The sequence below is a fragment of the Dipodomys spectabilis genome, unplaced genomic scaffold (genome assembly GCF_019054845.1).
Source record: "Dipodomys spectabilis isolate Male_0828 unplaced genomic scaffold, ASM1905484v1 ptg000098l, whole genome shotgun sequence".
Taxonomy (NCBI): Eukaryota; Metazoa; Chordata; class Mammalia; order Rodentia; family Heteromyidae; genus Dipodomys; species Dipodomys spectabilis.
The window spans coordinates 2,545,118-2,567,325 of NW_024870775.1; the positions used below are offsets into that span (position 1 = coordinate 2,545,118).

General features: G+C 41.9%; 1 protein-coding gene across 1 annotated transcript in view; it reads left to right on the forward strand.

Annotated features, from left to right (window-relative positions):
* The first annotated feature begins 536 nt into the window (after positions 1-536).
* Positions 537-22,208, forward strand: part of Fbp2 (fructose-bisphosphatase 2) — a 34,202-nt gene continuing 12,530 nt past the window's right edge. Inside the window, exons 1-4 of the mRNA XM_042686563.1 lie at positions 537-901; positions 7,610-7,772; positions 8,742-8,834; positions 19,101-19,241. Coding sequence (XP_042542497.1) covers positions 591-901; positions 7,610-7,772; positions 8,742-8,834; positions 19,101-19,241 — 708 coding nt within the window. The 5' untranslated portion in view covers positions 537-590. The remainder of the gene's footprint in view (positions 902-7,609; positions 7,773-8,741; positions 8,835-19,100; positions 19,242-22,208) is intronic.

Here is a 22,208-nt window from a genome sequence, read left to right on the forward strand (position 1 = left end):
AGTAGCTAGGATGACAGGTGTGAGCCACCGGTTCCCAGCCTTTGGTTTATTTTTGAAGCAGGATTTTCCACTTTTGCCCAGGCTAGCCTCTAACCTTCCTCCTACCGCTGCTTCCTGCATAGCTGGAATTACAGGCATGCACCACCCAAAATAAACTTACTTGAAAGATCTTGAGCTAATATGACCTCAAGATGACCACTGATTTATTATGTGACCTATGCTCCAGATAAGATATCTTCCAATCTGCACCTAACCGTGGGAAAGCCAGGTTCAGCATTAGATAGGTGTGAAGAGTCTTTCTGTGTTCTTAAATAAGAGGGGCTGACTGGTCTAAAACAACAACAACAAACTACTATTATTAGCTGAATTTCTCATCTTGCACCTGTTACTAAACAGGATCTTTAGAAGCCGGGAGCTCATGGAGGAACAAAACAAAGCAAAACAAAACAAAAACCCCCCACAAACCCCCAAACCCAAACCAGACCTGTGCTTCTGGGCAGCTCTGTTCTATTTACAGCTTGCTTATGTCGCTTTGGCAGCCTGGGCCATCCGGGAGGGAGGCCAGGGGTTCCTTGAGGGTTGGGTCAGTAATGGCAGTCACGTGGGCCGGGACCTTTTTCCTTAAAGGCCCTGGCACCACCAGCATAGGTTTGCACACTGCACAACCATCTGAGATAAGCAACCATTCCTGCAGGAAGAAAGGAAGCATTCAGCATTCCCAGCCAGCCATCATGACGGACAGAAGCCCTTTCGAAACGGATATGCTCACCCTGACCCGCTATGTTATGGAGAAGGGGCGTCAGGCCAAAGGGACAGGGGAGCTCACCCAGTTGCTGAATTCCATGCTGACTGCCATCAAAGCCATCTCGTCTGCTGTGCGCAAGGCCGGCCTGGCCAACCTGTGAGTTCTGGGGAGCATGCGTAATCGCACGCGTGCGCTCATGCGCAGGCGCAGACTCACGGAGCCTGGGTACAGAAACTGCAGGTTGTTTGGGCTAGAAACTGGGTGTAAAGGTACCTAGCCTTATGTGCCCAGAAGGAAGTTGCATTTCAGGTTTCTATCATGCCGTGCTTTCGATAAGAGAGCCTCGGGCACGTTTCAAGAATGAAACAAAATACCCTGAGACATTCTACTAAGTTAAAACAAGTGCAGTGGCTTGTTTTAAAACATACATTGAATTCTCTTGAGTTAGAGTTGCATAGATTCGCAATAGAATCTCAGAGCCTCTCTTGATGTCCTTGGCAGATGTGAGCAGGGCCCTGACCCAGTTTTCTTTCTCACCATGGAAAGCAGACTTTGCAGGCTGTGTTTTATAAATGTTTTCTCTGTAGCTCTGTCTTTATCTTGGTGTTTATTTGGTATTCAGGAAGGAAGCTGAAAGGTGCCAGGCCTGGGATGGGGAGCAAAGAATGCTCTTCTACTTGCTTCTCTTTGTTGCTTTTTCTAAGTGCAGAATGAGGCCAAGTTTATGCTACAGCAGCTGATGACTATAGCCATGTGTCCAGTTTAAATCAGTAATAATCAAGCCACTTTTCTTTGGGTTGCATTTTTTATAGTAATTCCTGTGGGGTAAAGAGACCTCATTTTCTTTGTTTTTTTTTTTTTTAAATTTTATTTTATGGAAGTATTAACCTAAAAGGAAGAGCTGACCAAATCCAACTATTTAAAAGTTATTCTTTGCTGATGGCTCATGCTTGTAATCCTAACTATTCAGGAGGCTGAGACCTGTGAGGATCATGATTCAAAGCCAGCTAGGGCAAGAAAGTCCTTGAGACTTTTATCTCCAATTAATCACAAGAAAGCACAAAGTGGTGTTGTGGGTCAAAGAGGTAGAGCACTAGAGCAGAAAAGAAAGAAAGAAAGAAAAGAAAGAAAGAAGGAAAGAAAGAAAGAAGAGAGAGAGAGAGAGGTGGGGGAGGAGGGAGGGACAGTGCCCAGACCCTGAGTTCAAGCTCTATGACCAACAACATAAAAAAGTTATTCTTAAAATAAAGGTTTTTTTTGAGGGGTTTGCTCTAGTGGTGCTGGGGATGAAACATACAACTTCATCCATGCTAGGCAAACTCTCTACCACTGTGCTACATGACCAGCCCAATGCAGCGCTTTTAATATACACAAAAAGTGATGGTGTTATCTCATAAGATGTACCATGACATTATTGCAACTTTATTTATATAAGAGTTTAGGAGGCTGGGAAGGTGGCTCAGTGGTAGAGCGCTTGCGTTGCATGCATGAGGCCCTGGGTTCGATTCCTCAGCACCACATAAGCAAAAAGAAAAAAAGCCGGAAGTGGCGCTGGGGCTCAAGTGGTAGAGTGCTAGCCTTGAGGTGAAGAACTGAGAGACAGCACCCAGGCCCAGAGTTCAGGCCTCACGACTGAACCCCCCCCCCAAAAAAAAGAGTTTAGTACTCAGCAGTGGAGCTGAAATTTGAAATTAAAGATGCATTCTTTGCAGCTTCTGTTTTCTTGTCTGTGGTTTGCTATAAAAAGTATTATTTCTTTTTTTCCTCTCTCTTGACAACCAGAAGAGGCACACTCTGTCCTGCTCCTATTGGGTGATGGCCCTCCTGAGTGACATTAGCTAGCACCTTTGTCTCTGTCTCTGCTTAGTGTGGTTTTTTAAGTGACATTTCAGGAACATCCAGCTGCACTAACAGGGCTCTTCCTCTCAACTAGTCAGAACTGCCTTGGCTGGGTTCTTGTTCTGTTGCACAGCCCTGACTTTATGGCAGTGGAATATCAAGACGAGGTGGTTTTAGGAACTGGATGATTAAGGTGCTTAATCTATCTTGACTTCTACCATGTGACTCTTGGTAGGATCTTTTTGTCTCCATCTTTTAAATGGAGAGAAACTCCTACCTACTAACTTACAGGTTATGTTAAGTCCATATGATGTTAATTTTAAAGTTGCCAGCCCTATGATAAAGGCTCCATTGTTGTTACTAAATTAGCCTGCAGGTTGATTCTTCTGCTTGACCACTAGGTGGCAGGGCAGCCCCAGAAAGAGTGTTGAAATCTTTTTCTTGCCTTCAGCCATGTTTCTGCCTGTTAAGATGGCAAATATTAAATATTCCTGCCACAGTGGCACTCAGGGGACTTCTAGCCTCCCGTTCTTCTGCTTCCTTTTAGGGATATTTCTAGGCAGAGTCTAGATAAATGCAGTTTAAAAGTAATGAGAAGTTCATTTTCCCCCTTCTTTGTCCTCCCTCTCTTTAGAGTGAGTAGCAGGGAATGCCAGAGCTCCTAGGCCTGGGAGGTCTGCAGTGGCTTTCTCATGACCATTACATGCCATCTAGAACATTCTTTTTAGAAGGTATTGTCTAGAAAGTACTTTTTTGTGTGCCAACCCTGGGGCTTGAACTCAGGGCTTGTGCACTATTCCTTATCATTTTTGCTCAAGCTTAGCACTCTCTTCCTCTTGAGCCACAGTCCTTCATCTGGCTTTTTGGTGATAAATTGGAAATAATATGGCCATGGACTTAACTGGCCCTGAGTGGTTTCAGATGGTCATCATTAGATCTCAGCCTCCTGATTAGCTAGGTCTCCTGGTGCCCCACTAGGAAGTACTTTTTCTTTTTTCTTTTCTTCTCCTTCCTTCCTTCCTTCCTTCCTTTCTTCCTTCCTTCCTTCCTTCCTTCCTTCCTTCTTCCTTCCTTCTTTCCTTCCTTCCTTCCTTCCTTCCTTCCTTCCTTCCTTCCTTCCTTCCTTCCTTCCTTCCTTCCTTCCTTTCCTTCCTTCCTTCTTTCTTTCTTTCTTTCCTTTCTTTCTTTTTGCTTTTTTCTGATTGTGGGGCTTGAACTCTGGGTCAGGACGCTGTTTCTGAGCTCTTCAGCTCAAGGTGAGCACTCTACCACTTGAGCCACAGTACCACTTCCAGTTTTCTGGTGGTTAATTGGAGCTAAGAGTTTTACAAATCCTTACCACCTAATGCTGCCAGGGAAAATGGAAGAACAGATGCTGGAAACACTTACAAATTCCTTTGGATAGTTAGTAATATTATCTAAACTTTAAATTCTAAAGGGCTCTGTTGATATTGTAATTTTAAAAATATATATATATCAAGATGTACCTGGAAATAAGACTAAGTATTTTAGAAAATTATTTAATAGATTTTGTGTAGATTTTTCAAGGAATGAGTGAAATTTAATCCCAAGTAATAAATACTTGCCTGAAAGTTCATAGCATTAAGTGATGGAGTTCTTTTTGAAAGGTCACGTGCACAGTTGAGCAACTTCACAGCAACTCTTCTTACTAGGGAAATGCATTGTAGACCTCGTGATACAAGAAAAATTTTTTGTTTATTTTTGTTTTTACTATCACCAGCTGTTTAAAAGTAATGACTGATTGTCATATAAATTGTATGAAATTTATTATCACTGTCTTTATTATACTATAATATTAATATATCATTGTGTATATTATATTTCATTCAATTTACTAACATGGAAAATAAAATTTTAAAGTAAAAAAAAAAGAAGAGTTTCACAGACTACTTTCCTGCCTGGACTGGCTTTGAACTGTGATCCTCAGATCTCAGCCTCCTGAGTAGCTAGGATTACAGGCATGAGCCACTGGCACGTGCTAGAAAAGTCTTTGTAATGCACCGTCTAACTTGAAGGAGTTAGAAATTTCACTTCATTGTAAGTTCCCTTTTTTTTCTGGAAGGAAGGGCATTGCCTAGGATGCATAGGAAGGTGTAGAGGATAGGTTGAGGGGTGAGGTTGGCAGGATGAATTTTCCAGGCTAGGTGTTGATCTCTCTGGGCCCGGTCGTGGGGCCTGAACTCTAGGCCTGGGTGCTGTTCCTCAGCTCTTCAGCTCAAGGCTAGTGCTCTACCACTTGAGCCACAGCGCCACTTCCAGCTTTTTTCTTTTTGCTTATGTGGTGCTGAGGACTCGAACCCAGGGCCTCAGGCATGCAAGGCAAGCACTCTACCACTGAGCCACCTTCTCAGCCCCAGGTGTTGATCTCTCTAGAGCCCTTTATTCCCCAGCAGCAGCTTCCTCAAGATTCTGTATTAAACAGGACTGGATTTGTGACCCTTTAAGTGCCAATGCAAAAGTATCCACTTCAGTGATTTGCTTGCTTTTGTCTTGACCTAGAAGGCATAGTCTTTGGAGCCAGGCTGCCAGTGTCGGGTCCCAAGGCTTATTATTTCAGACATCAAATGATAAAAGGGGTGGAGTGGGGCTAAGTACTGGGAGGTGAGGGGGTGGCCCCTCCTTAATGAATGGGAAGTACATTCATTCACAGGCCAACCCTTCTCCACGTTGGCTACCTGTTAGTACCACCTAAGGGGTCCCTCAATGAATACCATGAAAGGAAATTACTCCCTTGCCTTTCTTCTTAATGCATTGGATGTATGTTGGGCATCTACTACATGCCTGGGTGCTGTGGAAATCTTGAATGTAAGACTCAGTTCTTGCTCTCAGCAAGCAGATAATGCAGCAGGAACCACATTCCATGGACAGATTATGAGACTCCAGGGGAGGGATGATGGATGTGCTTGGATGTGATAGGGGTCTAAGAGGCTTCCTGTGGGTAGTAGGAGGGTGAGGGGGATGAGAGAGGGGAGGTTTAGCAAGCACTGAAGGGAAGAGTACTGGGATTGAAGATGAAAGGACCTCCATAGGCCACAGGACATTTGGGACTGGCCTACCAGTCCAGTGGTCCAGGAGATGTGACTGAGCCTTGATGCAGGCATGGAAAGCTGGAGATACTAAAGGCAAGCCATCATAAAACAGATAAAAATATCTCTTCTAGCCAGGTGCTGGTGGCTCATGCCTGTATTCCTAGCTACTAATGAGGCTGAGATCTGAGAATCATGGTTTGAAGCCAGTCAGGTAGGTAAGTCCATGAAATTCTTATCTCCAATTCACCATTCAAAAAAAAGAAAAAAAAAAAAGCCAGAAGTAGAGCTGTGACTCAAGTGGTAGAGTGTGAGTCTTGAGCAAAAGAAGCTCAGAGACAGCACCTAGGCCTCGAGTTAAAGCTATAGGACCAGCACACACACACACACACACACACACACACACACACACACACACACACACACACACACACACACACACACACACACACCTTCCAAAGAAATGGTAGGCAAAGGAAAAGAATAAATGAAAGAAGATATTGAGAATTGGGGGCTCTTATATTAGATAAGTATCCAGGGAAAACCTCACAAAGAAATAGTCTTTGTGGGGCTGGGAAGGTGGCTAAGTGGTAGAGCACTTGCCTTGCATTCTCAAGGCCCTGGGTTCGATTCCTCAGCACCACATAAGAAAAAAGCCGGAAGTGGCGCTGTGGCTCAAGTGGTAGAGCACTAGCTTTGAGCTGAAGAGCTGAGGGACAGTGCCCAGGCCCAGAGTTCAGGCCCCACTACCGGACTCCCCCCCCCCAAAAAAAAGAAATAGTCTTTGTGTCAAAACTAGAATGATATGTCAGACGCATGTCACATGTCTCTCTGAGAGACATGTCTGAGGCAGGGTGCAGCAAAGGTAAGGTGTCTGCTGAGTTGTAGAGGCTGAGACTGGCTGAAGGGAGGTAAGAAAACAGGAAGCCATGCCAGGGTGAGAACAAGGTTTCCATGGTGCCTGACCCCATGTGGGAACATGGCTTTGCCTCCAAGTGAGATGAGAAAGATGCTATATTGAGAACATATCGGGAGGGTGTGTGTGTCTAAGAGCAGGAAGATCTTTGCACATTAGTAGTCTGAGACATGAAGCCTCTAGGTAGATTTTTATCTTGAGTGCAGGGGATTAAACCTAGGGCTTCATGGATTACAGGCAGACCTCTACAACTGAGCTTTACCATCAGCCTGTAGAAGAAATTTTATGGCAATGCTCTTATGTTGCTTGGGATCATAGTGAAGAAGCATATCAAATTAATTAAGTCTGCTGCTTCAAATTCCTTCTTAATTTATGTAGTGCCAAGCTACTTATAGGACACTTTTAAATTCAGCCCATCAAGCCACCACTTGAAGGAAACCCACAAAGTCTTCCACAGTCCTTTAGTTTTTGAGGTTCCTATTTATGGTGATGTGTCTAATTTGTGTGTGTGTGTGTGTGTGTGTGTGTGTGTGTGTGTGTCAAGGCCTGGGGCTTGAATTCAGGGCTTGGGCACTGTCCCTGAGACCTTTTGCTCAAGGCTAGTACTCCCCCAGTTGAACTACAGCTCCACTTTTGGCCTTTTGGTGGTTAGAGATAAGAGTCTCATGAACTTTCCTGCCTCAGCTGGCTTTGAACTGTGAGTCTCAGCCTTCTGAGAAGCTAAAACTATAGGCTGAGCCACGGGTGCCCAGCTGATGTGTCTGATTTTAGGAGCTTTCCCAGTCTGTCTACCTCCCTGTACTGAGGGTGGGCTTATATTTTAGTAAGATTGAATTTTATTAATCTCATAGGGAGACAGAGGAAATACAAGGTCCCCAAGAGGTAAGGAAATGAAGTTGAAAGCTGCTGCTGGGTGACACAATATACATCCTGTGTATTTATAACCTTGAAACTGCAGAGATGTGGAAGGAAAGATGGGGGTGCACTTTGGGTGCTTTAGCGCTGGGTCTTCTTGGATCAAGGACTTCCGTAGTGGCTTAATGTACTCTTTTGTTTTCTTAGATATGGAATTGCAGGAAGTGTGAATGTAACAGGGGATGAAGTGAAGAAATTGGATGTGTTATCCAATTCCCTGGTGATCAACATGCTTCAGTCTTCCTATAGCACCTGTGTCCTGGTCTCTGAAGAGAATAAAGAGGCCATAATCACCTCTAAGGAAAGAAGAGTGAGTCCTGGGAAACCTGCAGTACTGCTTAGTACCAGTAGATGGAGCTACTTAGCTACCTGGCTAGAAGGCTGGTTGCAGCCTTGCTTTCCTTTAGTTTTCCCTCCCCCCCCACCCCCCCCACCCCCCCACTCCCCACTGGCTTTTTCTATTTCTTAACATTTGTTTTTTTCTTTTTTTTTTTTGGAAACAAAAGATTGCCTACTCTTTTAAGTGGAGACACAAATCTAGTGTAGTCTAGTGAATTAAGCCTTAAGAAGTAAATCAGTGAAACAAATCCAAGTAATTTTCTGATGCCTTCGTGGACAAGGTGTCATTTTTATACGGCAACAAACAGATGCTGGCATCTTTTTTTTTAACGCTTAGGGGAGGTTTTACTTCTTGGAAAAGCTGTATAACTCATTTCCTTACTCTTCTAGACTCTACCCATCCCTGCCATTCACATGTTCTCAAGGAAGCATGGTTTCAGGTCTGCTTCCCTCCTCCCTGGGTCTGATAAAGTATTAGACCAACCTGGAAAATAAATCATGGAGATCTCATGCTCTTGACCCAAAATAATGGGGCAATTAGCCTCCCTCCCTGCCTCCCTTCCTCCCTTCCCCCCTTCTTCCCCTCCTTCCTTCCTTCCTTCCTTCCTTCCTTCCTTCCTTCCTTCCTTCCTTCCTTCCTTCCTTCCTTCCTCTGTCTTTTCTTTCCTCTTTCCCTCCTTCCCTCCTTTATTCCTTATCTTACCTGTCTAGGAAGACACCAGAAAGAATGACCTTGAGCATATCAACATATTCTAAGTGTTCTACAAATAACGGTTGAGCTGCTCTCCACAATTAATGGTGTTTTTTAAAAAAATATGGATACGCTGTGGCCCTAAATTGCTTGTTGGTGTAGTTTCATCTGTCTCATGTAGCCATGACTTAGTACAATGCTGCCGGTGGGAAGGCGTGCTGACCAGGTGCTTCTTCCTCTGTGATTTAGGGGAAGTACGTGGTCTGCTTTGACCCACTGGATGGCTCTTCCAACATTGACTGTCTAGCTTCCATTGGAACCATATTTGCCATCTACAGAAAGGTGAGTAGATGAGCTGACTTTTCATATCTCCTTCCTGTGGAAGTTTCTGGGCACACAGTTTCCATTGCTGTGGGCACACGGGGAACTTTCTCTGTTTTGAGCTTCTCAATGGATGGTAATTCTCCCTTGACCTTCAATTGGCATTCCTGGGGAGAGGGTGAAGCAACAAGTCACATGGGGCCTTTTCAGTTCAGTGTGTGTGTGCTTGTTCTGTAGTTTGAACTCAGGGCCTGGAGCTCTTTCTCAACTTTCTTGTTCATACCTGGTTCTCTATCATTTGAGCCACATCCCCAGTAAGGCTTTATGCCAATTAATGAAAGATGGAGTTTTACAGATGTTTCTACTTAGACTGGCATCAAACTATTATCCTACAAGTCTCAGCCTACTGAAGTAGCTAGGAGTGCAGGTATGATCACTGGCACCCAGCTTGTGACTTAGTGACTAGAACATGATGTCAGACATGGCACAGGTTGAATATCCTATATGCAGAGTACTTGGACCACAGATATTTCAGATTTCAGATTTTACGGATACTACACTATTTGCATATACATAATGAGATATCTTGTGGATGGTATCCAACACTAAACGCAAAATTCATTTGTGATTTTCCTATATACTTGCACACATATCTTGAATGCAATTGTATACAGTGGTTTTTTTTTTTTTTTTGCACCTGCTTTTGTTGTTATTTTTGTTGCTAGGATGGGAGTTTGAAGTCAGGGCCTTATGCTTCCTCAGCTTGCTTGCTAGATTTATGTGTTCAGCTGGCATTCTATCACTTGAGCTATGTCTCCAGCCTGCGTTTTTGCTGGTTTTAATTGGAGATGGATCTTGTGGCCATCTGTGCCTATGTTGGCTTTGAACCTTGATCCTTTGGCTCTCAGCCATTTGAGTAGATAGGATTATAGGTAGAAGCCACTGATGCACAGCTGCACCTGTGTTTTGATGGTCATCCTTCACATGAAGTCCTGTGTGATAACATGTTAAAATTCCAAAAGCTCAGATTCTGGGAGACTTATATCTCAGGACTAGGGATGTTCAATTTTATTATCTTCTAGGAATATTCTGTATTTTTTAAGCACCCTACCTTTTATGTTTTCTGATGCTGCAATGACAATTGAGCACACACAGGTTTTAAACATCATTCGTCATCTTCTGTTTTTGTAAGTCAGAACCCAAGCAGCCTTGGCTAGGTTATTGGCTTGGGGTACCATAAATCAAAAATCAAGGTGACAGGTAGTTGGAACTCTTTTCTAGTGGCTGGGGTGGTATGTGGGGAAAATTTACTTTCAGGCCTGAAGGTAGATAGTGGAATTTGGTTCTATTCTGTGGTAGGCCTGAATTCCAGGGGCCTTTGCTGGCTAGTGTCTGGGTGGGGAGATTTTCCAGCTGCTACAGGATGCATATCTTCTTGTGACCACTTTATTTTCAAAGTCAGCAAAGTTCCTGAGGCTTTCTCATTCTTCGATTCTCTCCAACACACCCTCCCCACTGATAACTTATCATAGGAGTCATCTGATTACAGTCACTCATTTGACTAGACTGAACTAATCTAATTAGGACAACCCAAGGGAAAAAAATCTTCCTGATTTTAAAAACCACAAACCTGATTATATCTGCAAAATCTTTTTGCTGGTCAGTGCAATGTATATGCACAGGTTGTAGGGATTAGGAGAGTGTTGGAGTTCTTCTGCCTCTTTGCCAACCTCAGAATGGCAAGAATCATTTTTTTAAAATTTTATTTTATTTGTGAACATACTGTACAGAGGGGTTACAATTACATGGGCAGGATAATGCATACATTTCTTACCAAGCATTGCAGCCTCCTACTTTGTTTACCCTTCACATCCCTTCCAGCCTCCCCCCTCCCCCCCACCCAATCCTTCCCCCCCCTCCCCCCCACACACACCGACATTGTAAGGCTTGTTTTGGACATGACAACTTGTACTTCTCATTGCTGCAACAGGTCCACCTGTATCCTTAAACGACTTGTTTTTCCCCATCTCCTCCACAAGTTATACTGACATCAAATATAGTGAAAGCAGGGGTTATACTGTGGGGGAGGGACATACAAAGCAACAAAGAGATAATCTTATAAATGTGTTAGAAACACATGCATGAAAGAAAAAAACATTAAAATACATATCTAAGGGTTCATTTTCCTGACATCACATTATCTGACCTTTTCCGCTTGACTCATACATATACTAGATATTGCAAATAAGGGAAACCATGGGACCTATGTTTCTTTGGGCCTGGCTTACTTCACTTAATATAATTTTTTCCAAGTTTTTCCATTTCCTAACAAATGGGGCAATGTCATTCTTTCTGATGGAGGCATAGAACTCCATTTTGTATATATACCACATTTTCTTGATCCATTCATCTACTGAGGGGCATCTGGGTTGGTTCCATATCTTAGCTATGGTAAATAATGCTGCAATAAACATAGTTGTGCTGGTAGCTTTAGTGTGGTCTTGTTTGTAAACATTTGGGTAAATGCCCAAAAGTGGGATTGCTGGGTCATAGGGGAGTTCTATGTGAAGTCTTTTGAGGAACCTCCATACTGCTTTCCAAAGTGGTTGAACAAGTTTACATTCCCACCAACAATGAAGTAAGGTTCCTTTCTGTCCACATCCCCTCCAGCATCTGTTGTTGTTAGAGTTCTTGATTTTTGCCTTTCTAACTGGGGTGAGGTGGTATCTCAATGTTGTTTTGATTTGCATTTCTTTTATGGCTAGGGAGATTGAGCATTTCTTCATGTGTCTATTGGCCATCCTTCTTTCTTCTTCAGAGAAGTTTCTCTTTAAGTCTTTAGCCCACTTATTTATTGGGCAGTTGTTTCTTTGAAGATTTGTTGTTGGGGGATTTAATTTTTTGAGTTCCAAGTATATTTTAGATATGAGACCCTTGTCTGTTGTATGGCTAGTAAAGATCTTCTCCCAATCCGTGGGCTTTCTATTGATCTTGCTAGCTATGTCCTTTGAATGGCAAGAATCTTATGGGTTGGTTTATGTGCATCCAACATGACCAGAAACTTCACAGTCTGCCATGTACACACTCCAGACTACACCATGTACACACTCCAGACTACACCATTTGGCCATGACTTTTTTGGAAAGCACTCCTTGCGGTGGTCAGGATGTTGCTGGGGTTTTCAGGCAGAGGGAGGTGAAGATGTTTGAGAGACTTGTGGACTGTGCAGTTGGGAACCTTGGCTGTAGGTTTTTAGGCACAGGGAGATAAATGTGTTTGAGAGACTCGTGGACTGCACAGTTGGGAACCTTGGCTGTGTTAGAGTACTAGATTTGTGCTAAAAACTCATCTCTTCAACTCCGTAGAACATCCTTTGCATAGAGAGTGAGGAGAGGGGTGACATTGTCCAAAAAGAAGTATAGTCATTACCTGACTTACGTAACTGTCACCCCTCTGTACCTTTATAATAGCACCTTTATAATAACCTTTATAATAACACCACCTTTATAATAACAACAAAATAAAAATAAAAAACAACATACTTTATATTAACTCATGATCACACATATAGCACATCAGTTCTTTCCTTTTTGTGTTGTCACCTTTTCTTTTCTTTTCTTTTGCTAGCCCTAGGGCTTGCACTCAGAGCCTAGGCACTGTCCCTGAGCTTCTTTTTGCTCAAGGCTAGCACTCTATCACTTGAGCCACATTTGTGTGGTACTGAGGAGTTGAATCCAGGAGCTTCATGCATGCTAGGCAAGCACTCTTCCACTAAGCCACATTCTGAGCCCATATCACATTTTCTATGCTACCATTGTGCATCTTGGCACTGAGTACATAATGTCTGGAAAGAGCCATCCCCTTGTATTTGGAAGGGATGTGTTGCAAGCTTCCCAGTGAATACTTGAAATCATAGCACCAAATCATACACACACACACACACACACACACACACACACACACACACACACACACACACATGCACATACGTGCACACACACGCATTTATGATAAAGTCGTAACAAAATTAGACACAGTAAGAGATAACTAATATCTAATGAAGTAAATGATTATAGCAACATACTGAAATAAAAGTTACAAGAGTGAATTCTCCCTGTCAGATTGTCGTGTAGTACTGTACCTGCCTTTTTCTTGAGGTAATGTGATGCTGACAGGATAGAGGAAGTGACAGAAATGACACGGGCACTGTGATGTGGAGGCAGGCTGCTATTGGCTTTCTGATGATGCATGAGGAGGAGGATTATCTACTGTAGAGGATCCTGGATTGTTGCCCCCGATGATGTTTTCCAATCACAGTAACTAAAACCATGGAAAGTAAAAAAAAAAAAGAAAAAATAAAAAAAATCTTGGATACTTCCCAAGGCTATCTACAAATTCAACACAATACCTATCAAAATTCCAACCTCATTCTTCAAGCAAATAGAAGAGGCAATCCAAAAATTCATATGGAACAATAAAAGACCCCGAATAGCAAAATTGCTCCTCAACGGAAAGAACACTGCTGGAGGAATATCAATACCAAATTTCAAACTCTACTATAAAGCCAAAGTAATCAAAACAGCTTGGTATTGGCATAAGAACAGACCTCAGGACCAATGGAATAGAATTGAAAACCCAGAAATGAAGCCACAGACCTATAGCCATCTAATCTTCGATAAGGGAGCTAAAACAATAGAATGGAAGAAAGACAGCCTCTTCAGTAAATGGTGCTGGCAAAACTGGTTAACTACATGTAGAAAACTAAAGCTAGATCCTTATATATCACCCTGCACCAGAATCAACTCCAAATGGATCAAAGACCTTGAACTCAAAGCAGACACTCTGAAAACATTACAGGATGGAATAGGAGAAACCCTAGGTCTCCTTGGCTCAGGCCGAAATTTTCTGAATAGAGACCCGGAAACAACAAATCAAAGAAAGGTTGGACAAATGGGATTGCATGAAGTTGCAGAGCTTCTGCAGGGCAAATGTTATAGCTAGCAAGATCAATAGAAAGCCCACGGATTGGGAGAAGATCTTTACTAGCCATACAACGGACAAGGGTCTCATATTTAAAATATACTTGGAACTCAAAATATTAAACCTCCCCAACAACAAATCTTCAAAGAAACAACTGCCCAATAAATAAGTGGGCTAAAGACTTAAAGAGAAACTTCTCTGAAGAAGAAAGAAGGATGGCCAATAGACACATGAAGAAATGCTCAACCTCCCTAGCCATAAAAGAAATGCAAATCAAAACAACATTGAGATATCACCTCACCCCAGTTAGAACGGCAAAAATCAAGAACTCTAACAACAACAGATGCTGGAGGGGATGTGGACAGAAGGGAACCTTACTTCATTGTTGGTGGGAATGTAAACTTGTTCAACCACTTTGGAAAGCAGTATGGAGGTTCCTCAAAAGACTTCACATACATGTCAAAACCAGCTTTACAATGTCGGTGGGGGGGGGGGGGTGGGGGGGTATGATTGGGTGGGAGGGAGGGGGGAGGCTGGGAAGGGAGGTGAAGGGTAAACAAAGGAGGAGGCTGCAATGCTTGGTAAGAAATGTATGCATTATCCTGCCCATGTAATTGTAACCCCTCTGTACAGTATGTTCTCAAATAAAATAAAATAAAATTTAAAAAAAAAAAAAAAAAAAAAAGACTTCACATAGAGCTCCCCTATGACCCAGCAATCCCACTTTTGGGCATTTACCCTAATGTTTACAAACAAGACCACACTAAAGCTACCAGTATAACTATGTTTATTTCAGCATTATTTACCATAGCTAAGATATGGAACCAACCCAGGTGCCCCTCAGTAGATGAATGGATCAAGAAAATGTGGTATATGTACACAATGGAATTCTATGCCTCCATCAGAAAGAATGACATTGCCCCATTTGTTAGGAAATGGAAAAACTTAGAAAAAATCATATTAAGTGAAGTAAGCCAGGCCCAAAGAAACATAGGTCCCATGGTTTCCCTTATTTGCAATATCTAGTATATGTATGAGTCAAGCGGAAAAGGTCAGATAATGTGATGTCAGGAAAATGAACCCTTAGATATGTATTTTAATGTTTTTTCTTTCATGCATGTGTTTCTAATGCTTTTATAAGATTGTCTCTTTGTTGCTTTGTATGTCCCTCCCCCACAGTATAACCCCTGCTTTCTCTATATTTGATGTCAGTATAACTTGTGGAGGAGATGGGGAAAAACCAGTTGTTTAGGGATACAGGTGGACCTGTTGCAACAATGAGAAGTACAAATTGGCATGTCCAAAAGGAGCTTTACAATGTCGGTGTGTGTGGGTGGGGGAAAAGGGGGGGAAGGAGAAGGATTGGGATTGGGGGGGAGGGGGGAGGCTGGGAAGGGATGTGAAGGGTAAACAAAGAAGGAGGCTGCAATGCTTGGTAAGAAATGTATGCATTATCCTGCCCATGTAATTGTAACCCCTCTGTACAGTATGTTCACAAATAAAATAAAATTAAATTATTAAAAAAAAAAATCTTGGGCAAAGCTTTCTTTCTGGAAAGCAAAGCAATGAAGCAGGGTAATGATTGTACTCCAGGCTTAGGGAACAGACTGGATGTCAAACTAAACTCAACAGGAGGAAAATGCAGGGAATTTTGCTTTCTGTAGGGCTATTTCTCTTTTCTTGTGAAGAGAGGAAAAAAATGATTTTTGAGGGAGTCCAAGAGAATGACACAAGGTGCTTTGTCTGGTGTCTGACAGTTTAAAGGCAAGATAAAATGTGAAGGTTAAGCAAGCACAAGGCCCTTCATTTCTAAAAAGAAAGAAAGAAAGTCAGACACCAGTGACTGAAGCCTGTAACCTTAGCTTTTCAGGAGAATGAGATCTCAGTATCACACTTGGAAGCCAACCAGGGCAGGAAAGTCAGTGACACTTCTCTTTAATTAGCCATTAAAAATCTGGAATTGGAGCTGTGGCTTAAATGGTAGAGCACTAGCCTTGAGCAAAGAGCTCCACAACATTTCCCAGTTCAAGCTCCAAGACTTGCTCAAAAAAAAAAAAAAAGAAAAGAAAAGAGAGAAAGAAGGAAAGACGAAGGAAGGAGGGAAGGAAGAAGAAAGGAAGGGAAGGAAGGAGGGGCGAGCATAATATTTATGATAGAATTAAGAAAAACACACCCAGTTGTTTCTTTAGGTAGCTTTAAATATTGGTTCTCTCCCCTTGGTTAATACTCTTGAGTGCCAATTACCAGTCAGGTAAGTCAGATGCTGGTCTCATCTCCCTGAACTTACTCTCAGAAGGCTCTTAGGCCTTCTCCCAGACAGGAAGGCAGGCACAGATAATACTGTCACTTTTTGACTGCTGAGCAATGGAACCACAGAGCCGGTAAGTAATGTGGCTACATTTACCCAATCAATTATGGTGGGACAGGGGACCCAAATGAACCCCAGCTCTTCCATTTGCGGCTTATAGTAAATATCTTCTTAAGATCTGCTGTTTGAAAACAGAGGACTTTAGTTCCTAATGTGAGCTTGGATGCAGATGCAGAGTTGTTTTATGTTTGTTTTAGTTTTAAGTGAAGCATAGGTTTTAAAGTCTAGTCCACATACCTAGGAAATTCCCCCCGATAATATTTCTAAAGAAGAGGCAGATTTCAAACACACTCATAGAAATGTACTGGAACTTCAAAGAAGCACCTGGAAGGCCAAACCATGAAGTCAAAATATTGGGAGCCAAATACTATTTTAGCAGGCAGATTAGTCTAGTTCCATGGACTTCCCAATGTTGTACGGTTTTTCCAGTCACTCCAGACTCTTCACTTGGGCGATGAAGGTGACAGTACTACCTTTTAAAAACATATAATTTTATTACTATTGTTATTATTATTCTGTTGTTGTACAGAGGGTTTCCATTTCATAAGTCAGGTCATGAATACATTTTGGGGGAACAATATCTCCCATTTCTTTGCTTTCCTCCAGTTTCCCCTCCCCTCCCTGCCCACAAGTTACATAGTATACATAGTGTATACTGAATAACATGATTGGATTTGTTCACCCTTTCTCCCTCCTTCCCTTTCTGTACCCTCTCTCTAACCTTCACCCCCCAAAAAAACCTCAAAACAAAAACAAACACATCCACCACCACCACCAACAACAACAATAAATCCCATGGAGTTCGTTTTGATAAATAATACTTTAAATGTTCAGAAAAGTTACACCTTAAGGTTCCTCCTCTCAAGGTATCCTCCTTAATCTGACTGTGTATGAATGCCTAGAGTCCTGTTTAGGTTATCATGACCAGATATATTTTAGATCTAGCTTCCACATATGAGGGAAAGCATGGGCCATTGGTCCTCCTGAGGTTTGTTTACCTCATAACATGAACAGTGCTATCTTGGAAGTTTGGGGAGTCCGTTAGAGGAGACACTGCAGAAAAACAGAGCCTAGTATTCTTGGTTGTCATTTTTTTATTGTGAAAATATTGTACAGAGGGGTTACAATTTCTTGGTTGTCATTATAGTGATTGAGAAGCATGATTTATGACAATGAGCAGGAGCATGGCTTTAGCATCTTGAAGTGCTCATTTTGTCAGGCTGAAGACAAATATTCTTGGGAAACAGGATGGAAACAACCCAAGAGATTCAGCTAAGATTGCTCATGCCCATGGCAGCTTATTTCCATTTGCTGCAGCTTGACATTGTTGTCCAACCTGCTGTATAGTATGCTAATCCCTGAATGGATAAGTTTTCTAAAAGAGATTGAGCCTATTCATGAGGCAGCTGTACTGGCCAGTTTCTCATTGCTGTGACCAAATACTTGACAAAATAACCTCAACTGGAGTAAGACTTGTTTTGGCTCACAGTTTTGGAGAGTTCAGTCCATGTTTACTTGGGCCTCATGTACTTGGACAGATCATACTGGTAGGAGAATGAGGCAGAAGAGGGATTTTCCTCATGGTGTGCAGGAAACAGTCAAGAGAGAGAGACAGAGAAACAGAGACAGACCTATTTCCTTCAGCGAGGCCTTACCTCTTCAAGTTTTTACAACCTCCCAAAATAGTACCACCATCTGGTGACCAAGCCTTCAGGGCATGAGACTTAAGAAAAACTTTCCTATTTCTAATGTTTTATAATGATAGTTAAGTAGTTGTACAAAAGAGTTTCAACGAAGCATGTCCATTTATGAGTACAATGCTTCCTGATTTATGTCACCCTTCCCATCATTCCCTGCTGCATCTCTCCCAACCACACCTATCTCCACAAGTTACCTGGTTCTACCTTCACCTATGGAAATTGAATAGTATGACTGCCTTCTCCAACCCTTGGTCTCTTTATCCATCCACCCTTCTCCTGGTCACCTCAAACCTGTGATCCTCACCTCAAGTTCTAGCTTGCTGGTATCCATTTTGTTAGACTATAAGTTTGTTGTTCAAAGAAGTACACTACTGAAATTCTTGCCAGCAAATATCATACTTTAGTCAAGATGTTCATATACAATATGTGTGTATATATCCATGTATACGCTTTATATATGTTTACATGTATATTTAGTCTTTAAATGTCACTTCCACATATATGAGAAATCATGCATAGCCTGTCTCTCTGGGTCTGATTTACTTCACTTAACATGATTTTTTTTCCAGGTCCATTGATTTCTCTGCAAATAATGTCATATCATTTCTCCTGATGGATGAGTAAAGTTCCCTTGTGTATGTGGTGTATATATTTGTGTAATATACATATGTAATATGTAACATATATTATATAACACTTTATATACACGTGAAATATATAGAATAGACATTATCCACATATATATATATATATATATATATACATGCATATATTGCATTATCTTGATCCATTTATCCACAGAAAGGACCTGTTTCCCTAACTTGGCTGTGGAAAATAAAGCAGCAATGAACATGGTTGTATGAGTGTTTTTACTATATCCTGACTTGTAATCTTTTGGGTAAGTACCCAAGTGTAGTATCTCTTGATCATGGGATAATTTATGAGCTTTTTCTGTGTGTGGTGTAGGAAGACTCATCCAAACCATAATGATGGCCAAGTCATGAAAGCAAGTCTCATGTCCATTTCCTTGAGACAAGACTGGGAGATGTCAATGCACTAAGACATAGGGAAGGGAACTGGAGAGTAACTGAAAGCAGATAAGTGAATTAAGATGAGAGGGTTTTTTCAGGTTTTCCCACTCTCAGAATGCTCTTCCTGAAGTGGCTCCAGAAGATCTGAAGTACCTCCTCTGGCAAAGGTTCTCTTCAGCAACAATAACATTTTTTTTCTCTTCCACAGACCACAGATGATGAGCCTTCGGAAAAGGATGCCCTGCAGCCTGGCCGAAATATTGTGGCAGCTGGCTATGCACTCTATGGCAGTGCGACCCTGGTAGCTCTTTCCACAGGTCAAGGCGTGGACCTCTTTATGCTGGATCCAGTAAGTGCCCAGCATGCTGACACGTGCCTTTCAGGATTCCATAGATTCTGGGCTTGAAGTCCTGTTCCCCGGGAGTAGTTTCCTGGTTGCTCTAATATTTGGTTTTGGATACACAGAGCTTAGTTTGGAAAGATAACACTGTCATCAAAAATAGTAAGGACCTCTGATTAAACAGGGACATGGGAACCGGACATCAGTAGTTTATACCTGTAATCTTATCAACTCAGGAGGCTGAGGTCTGAGGATTGAGGTTCAATGCCAGCCTGAGCAGGAAAGCCCATAAGACTCTTATCTCCAACTAACCACCAAAATGCCAGAAGTGGAGCATTTGCTCAGGTGGTAGAGTGCTATCCTTGAGCAAGAAAGCTAAAGGACAGCATCCAGGCCCCGAATTCAAACCCCAGAACTGGTATACACACACACACACACACACACACACACACACACACACACACACACACAGAAGCATGGAGGGGTGAAGGATTCTATAGAGTTAATTACACCAACTCTTGCCCTGTCCTTAAGGAATTTTCTTTCCTTTTTATTAAGTTTATTTTAAATGATATATAGATACATTATGTGTACTGATGGTACCATGTGATAAATACATTGATCTCCTCAAACATTTCTTATGTTTCATGGTGAAAATGGGCAGACCCCTTTTCTCTAGCTTATCAAAGGGAATTGGTTAGCCACTAATGCATGCATGCTGTGAGTTATGAGAACAGCATAACTTGAGAATGTCAGTTTCCAGACTGCATCATGGAGCTTCAGAGCATAGTAACCTTAGAATGCTCTGTGCTGGTGGACAGGTTCTGTACTCTGCACTGCCCATTTCAGCCACCACTGGCCTCAAGTGACCACCAAACACCTGCAGTGTGGCCAATATGACTGAGAAAAGGGATTTTTTTTGACATTTTATTTCATTTAAACTAGTTTTAAAAGTCTCAGGTAAAAGGAACAAGGAAGCTTGTTGATATTGGCTTGGGAAGGGGGAAAGGGGAATGAGGGACAGTGAAGGAGGGGTAAATCTAATCTGAGTATATGATATGCACATAAAGACATGTTAAAAATAAAACCTTTTATACAACTAACCGATACTAAATTTAAAAATGTCATAAAGAAGCCTCATGTGACTGATGGCTGCTCTTGTGGGCAGTAAGGTTCTGGAAGACATCTTAGATGGAAGGATAACTGAAAGGAAACTGTCCTCTGAGGTTCTGTCTAATTCTCCATTGTCCACAGTGGCAAAATATTCAGCATTAGAAAAGGAAGAACTGTCCTGCCCCACAGTATAACCCCTGTTTTCACTGTATTTGATGTTGGTATAATTTGGGGCCCTCCCAAATTGTTTAAATAGGGGTACAGGTTGACCTATTGCAACAATGGAATGTACAAGATGCTATGTGGAAAAATGAATGTAGGCTGTGGGGGAGTGTAGTTGTGGAGATGGGAGGGAAGGGATGGTAAGGAAAACAAAAGAGGAGGCAACAATGCTTGATAAGAAATGTACTCATTACCTTGCTCATGTAACTGTAACCCCTCCACACAGTATTTTCACAATAAAAAAACTTTATTTTTTTTTTAAAAAGGAAGAACTGCCATCTCTGGGTTGGTGAAAAATATGATAGCCCAATCCTGATTGAAGAAGGATATAATTGGAAAAAGTCAAGAGAATTCACAAAATGAGATTAAGCCTTCCTGGTCTGTGTATATTAAAAATGTTCAGGTGACATCTGGGAAAATATCTCTAAATTCTAGAATTTCTCCATAAGTGGATGCTTTTGCCTTTCACATGTGAACTGCTTTGCCAAATACAATCAGATCTTATGAAAGTCCAAATCTTTTGACCAAAAACCATTTCAAAAACTCCAGTATTCACTTAGTAGAAAGCTGAGTATTTCAATGGAATTCAAGTTTATACAAATGTTTATTAAGCATCTACTATGTCCCAAAGCACCATTCTAATCACTGAAGTCCACACCCTGAATTCAAGACTCAGGACCAGCACACTGGAGAGCGCGCGCGCGCACGCACTCACACACACACACATACACACACACACACACACACACACACACACACACACACACACACACACACGGGAAGGAATCAGAATGGTAGAGGCGCCACCGTGTATCTGTGAGTTGTACATACACTAATAAATGGAAATTCTTAAAGGAAGTGCCTATCTACTACTTAACTAGCACTTAATAACCATTCACAGTTATAGCAGTTTTAGAAAGGGCACTTTATTTGTCATTGTAAACTACAGAATTTCTCAGGTTTTGTCTTTGAAAATAAGAGAGAATGGGGCATTAGTAAACTGACACAGAAAAGGATCTTGATCTAATGAATTTATATGCAGAAAGTTTATATCTGAAAAGTTACTGGGTTCTATATTATAGTGTGTGTGTGTGTGTGTGTGTGTGTGAGTGTGTGTGTGTGTGTGTGTGTGTGAGTGTGTGAGTGTGTGTGTGTGTGTGTGTGCTCGCATGTGCATGTGCACCAATCCTGGGGCTTGGGTGCTGTCTCCAAGCAGTTTTTGCTCACGGGTAATGCTCTTCCACTTGAGCCACAGCTCCACTTTCACCTTTTTGGTGGTTAATTGGAGTAAGAATCTCATCGACTTTCCTGCCCAGCCTGGTTTCGAATTGCAATCTTCAGGACTCAGGTTCTTAAGTAGCTAGGATTATAGGTCACTGGCATCCAGCCCTAATTCTATTTTGTTTTGGGGATTTTATAGCCTCTTTCTTCACCCACATACGCTAACATACAACCTTCACGAGACTAATTTTTAAAGGATGTTTTTAAGAAGCAGAACTCAAAGCCAGCCCACTTCAACACAAATGCCCAGAGTGGCTGATTAAAGTTCAGAATCCAAAGACTATTGGGAATATAGAAAGAAGTAGCTGGGTGCCAGTGGCTCATGTCTGCAATGCTAGCTACTCAAGAGGCTGAGATCTG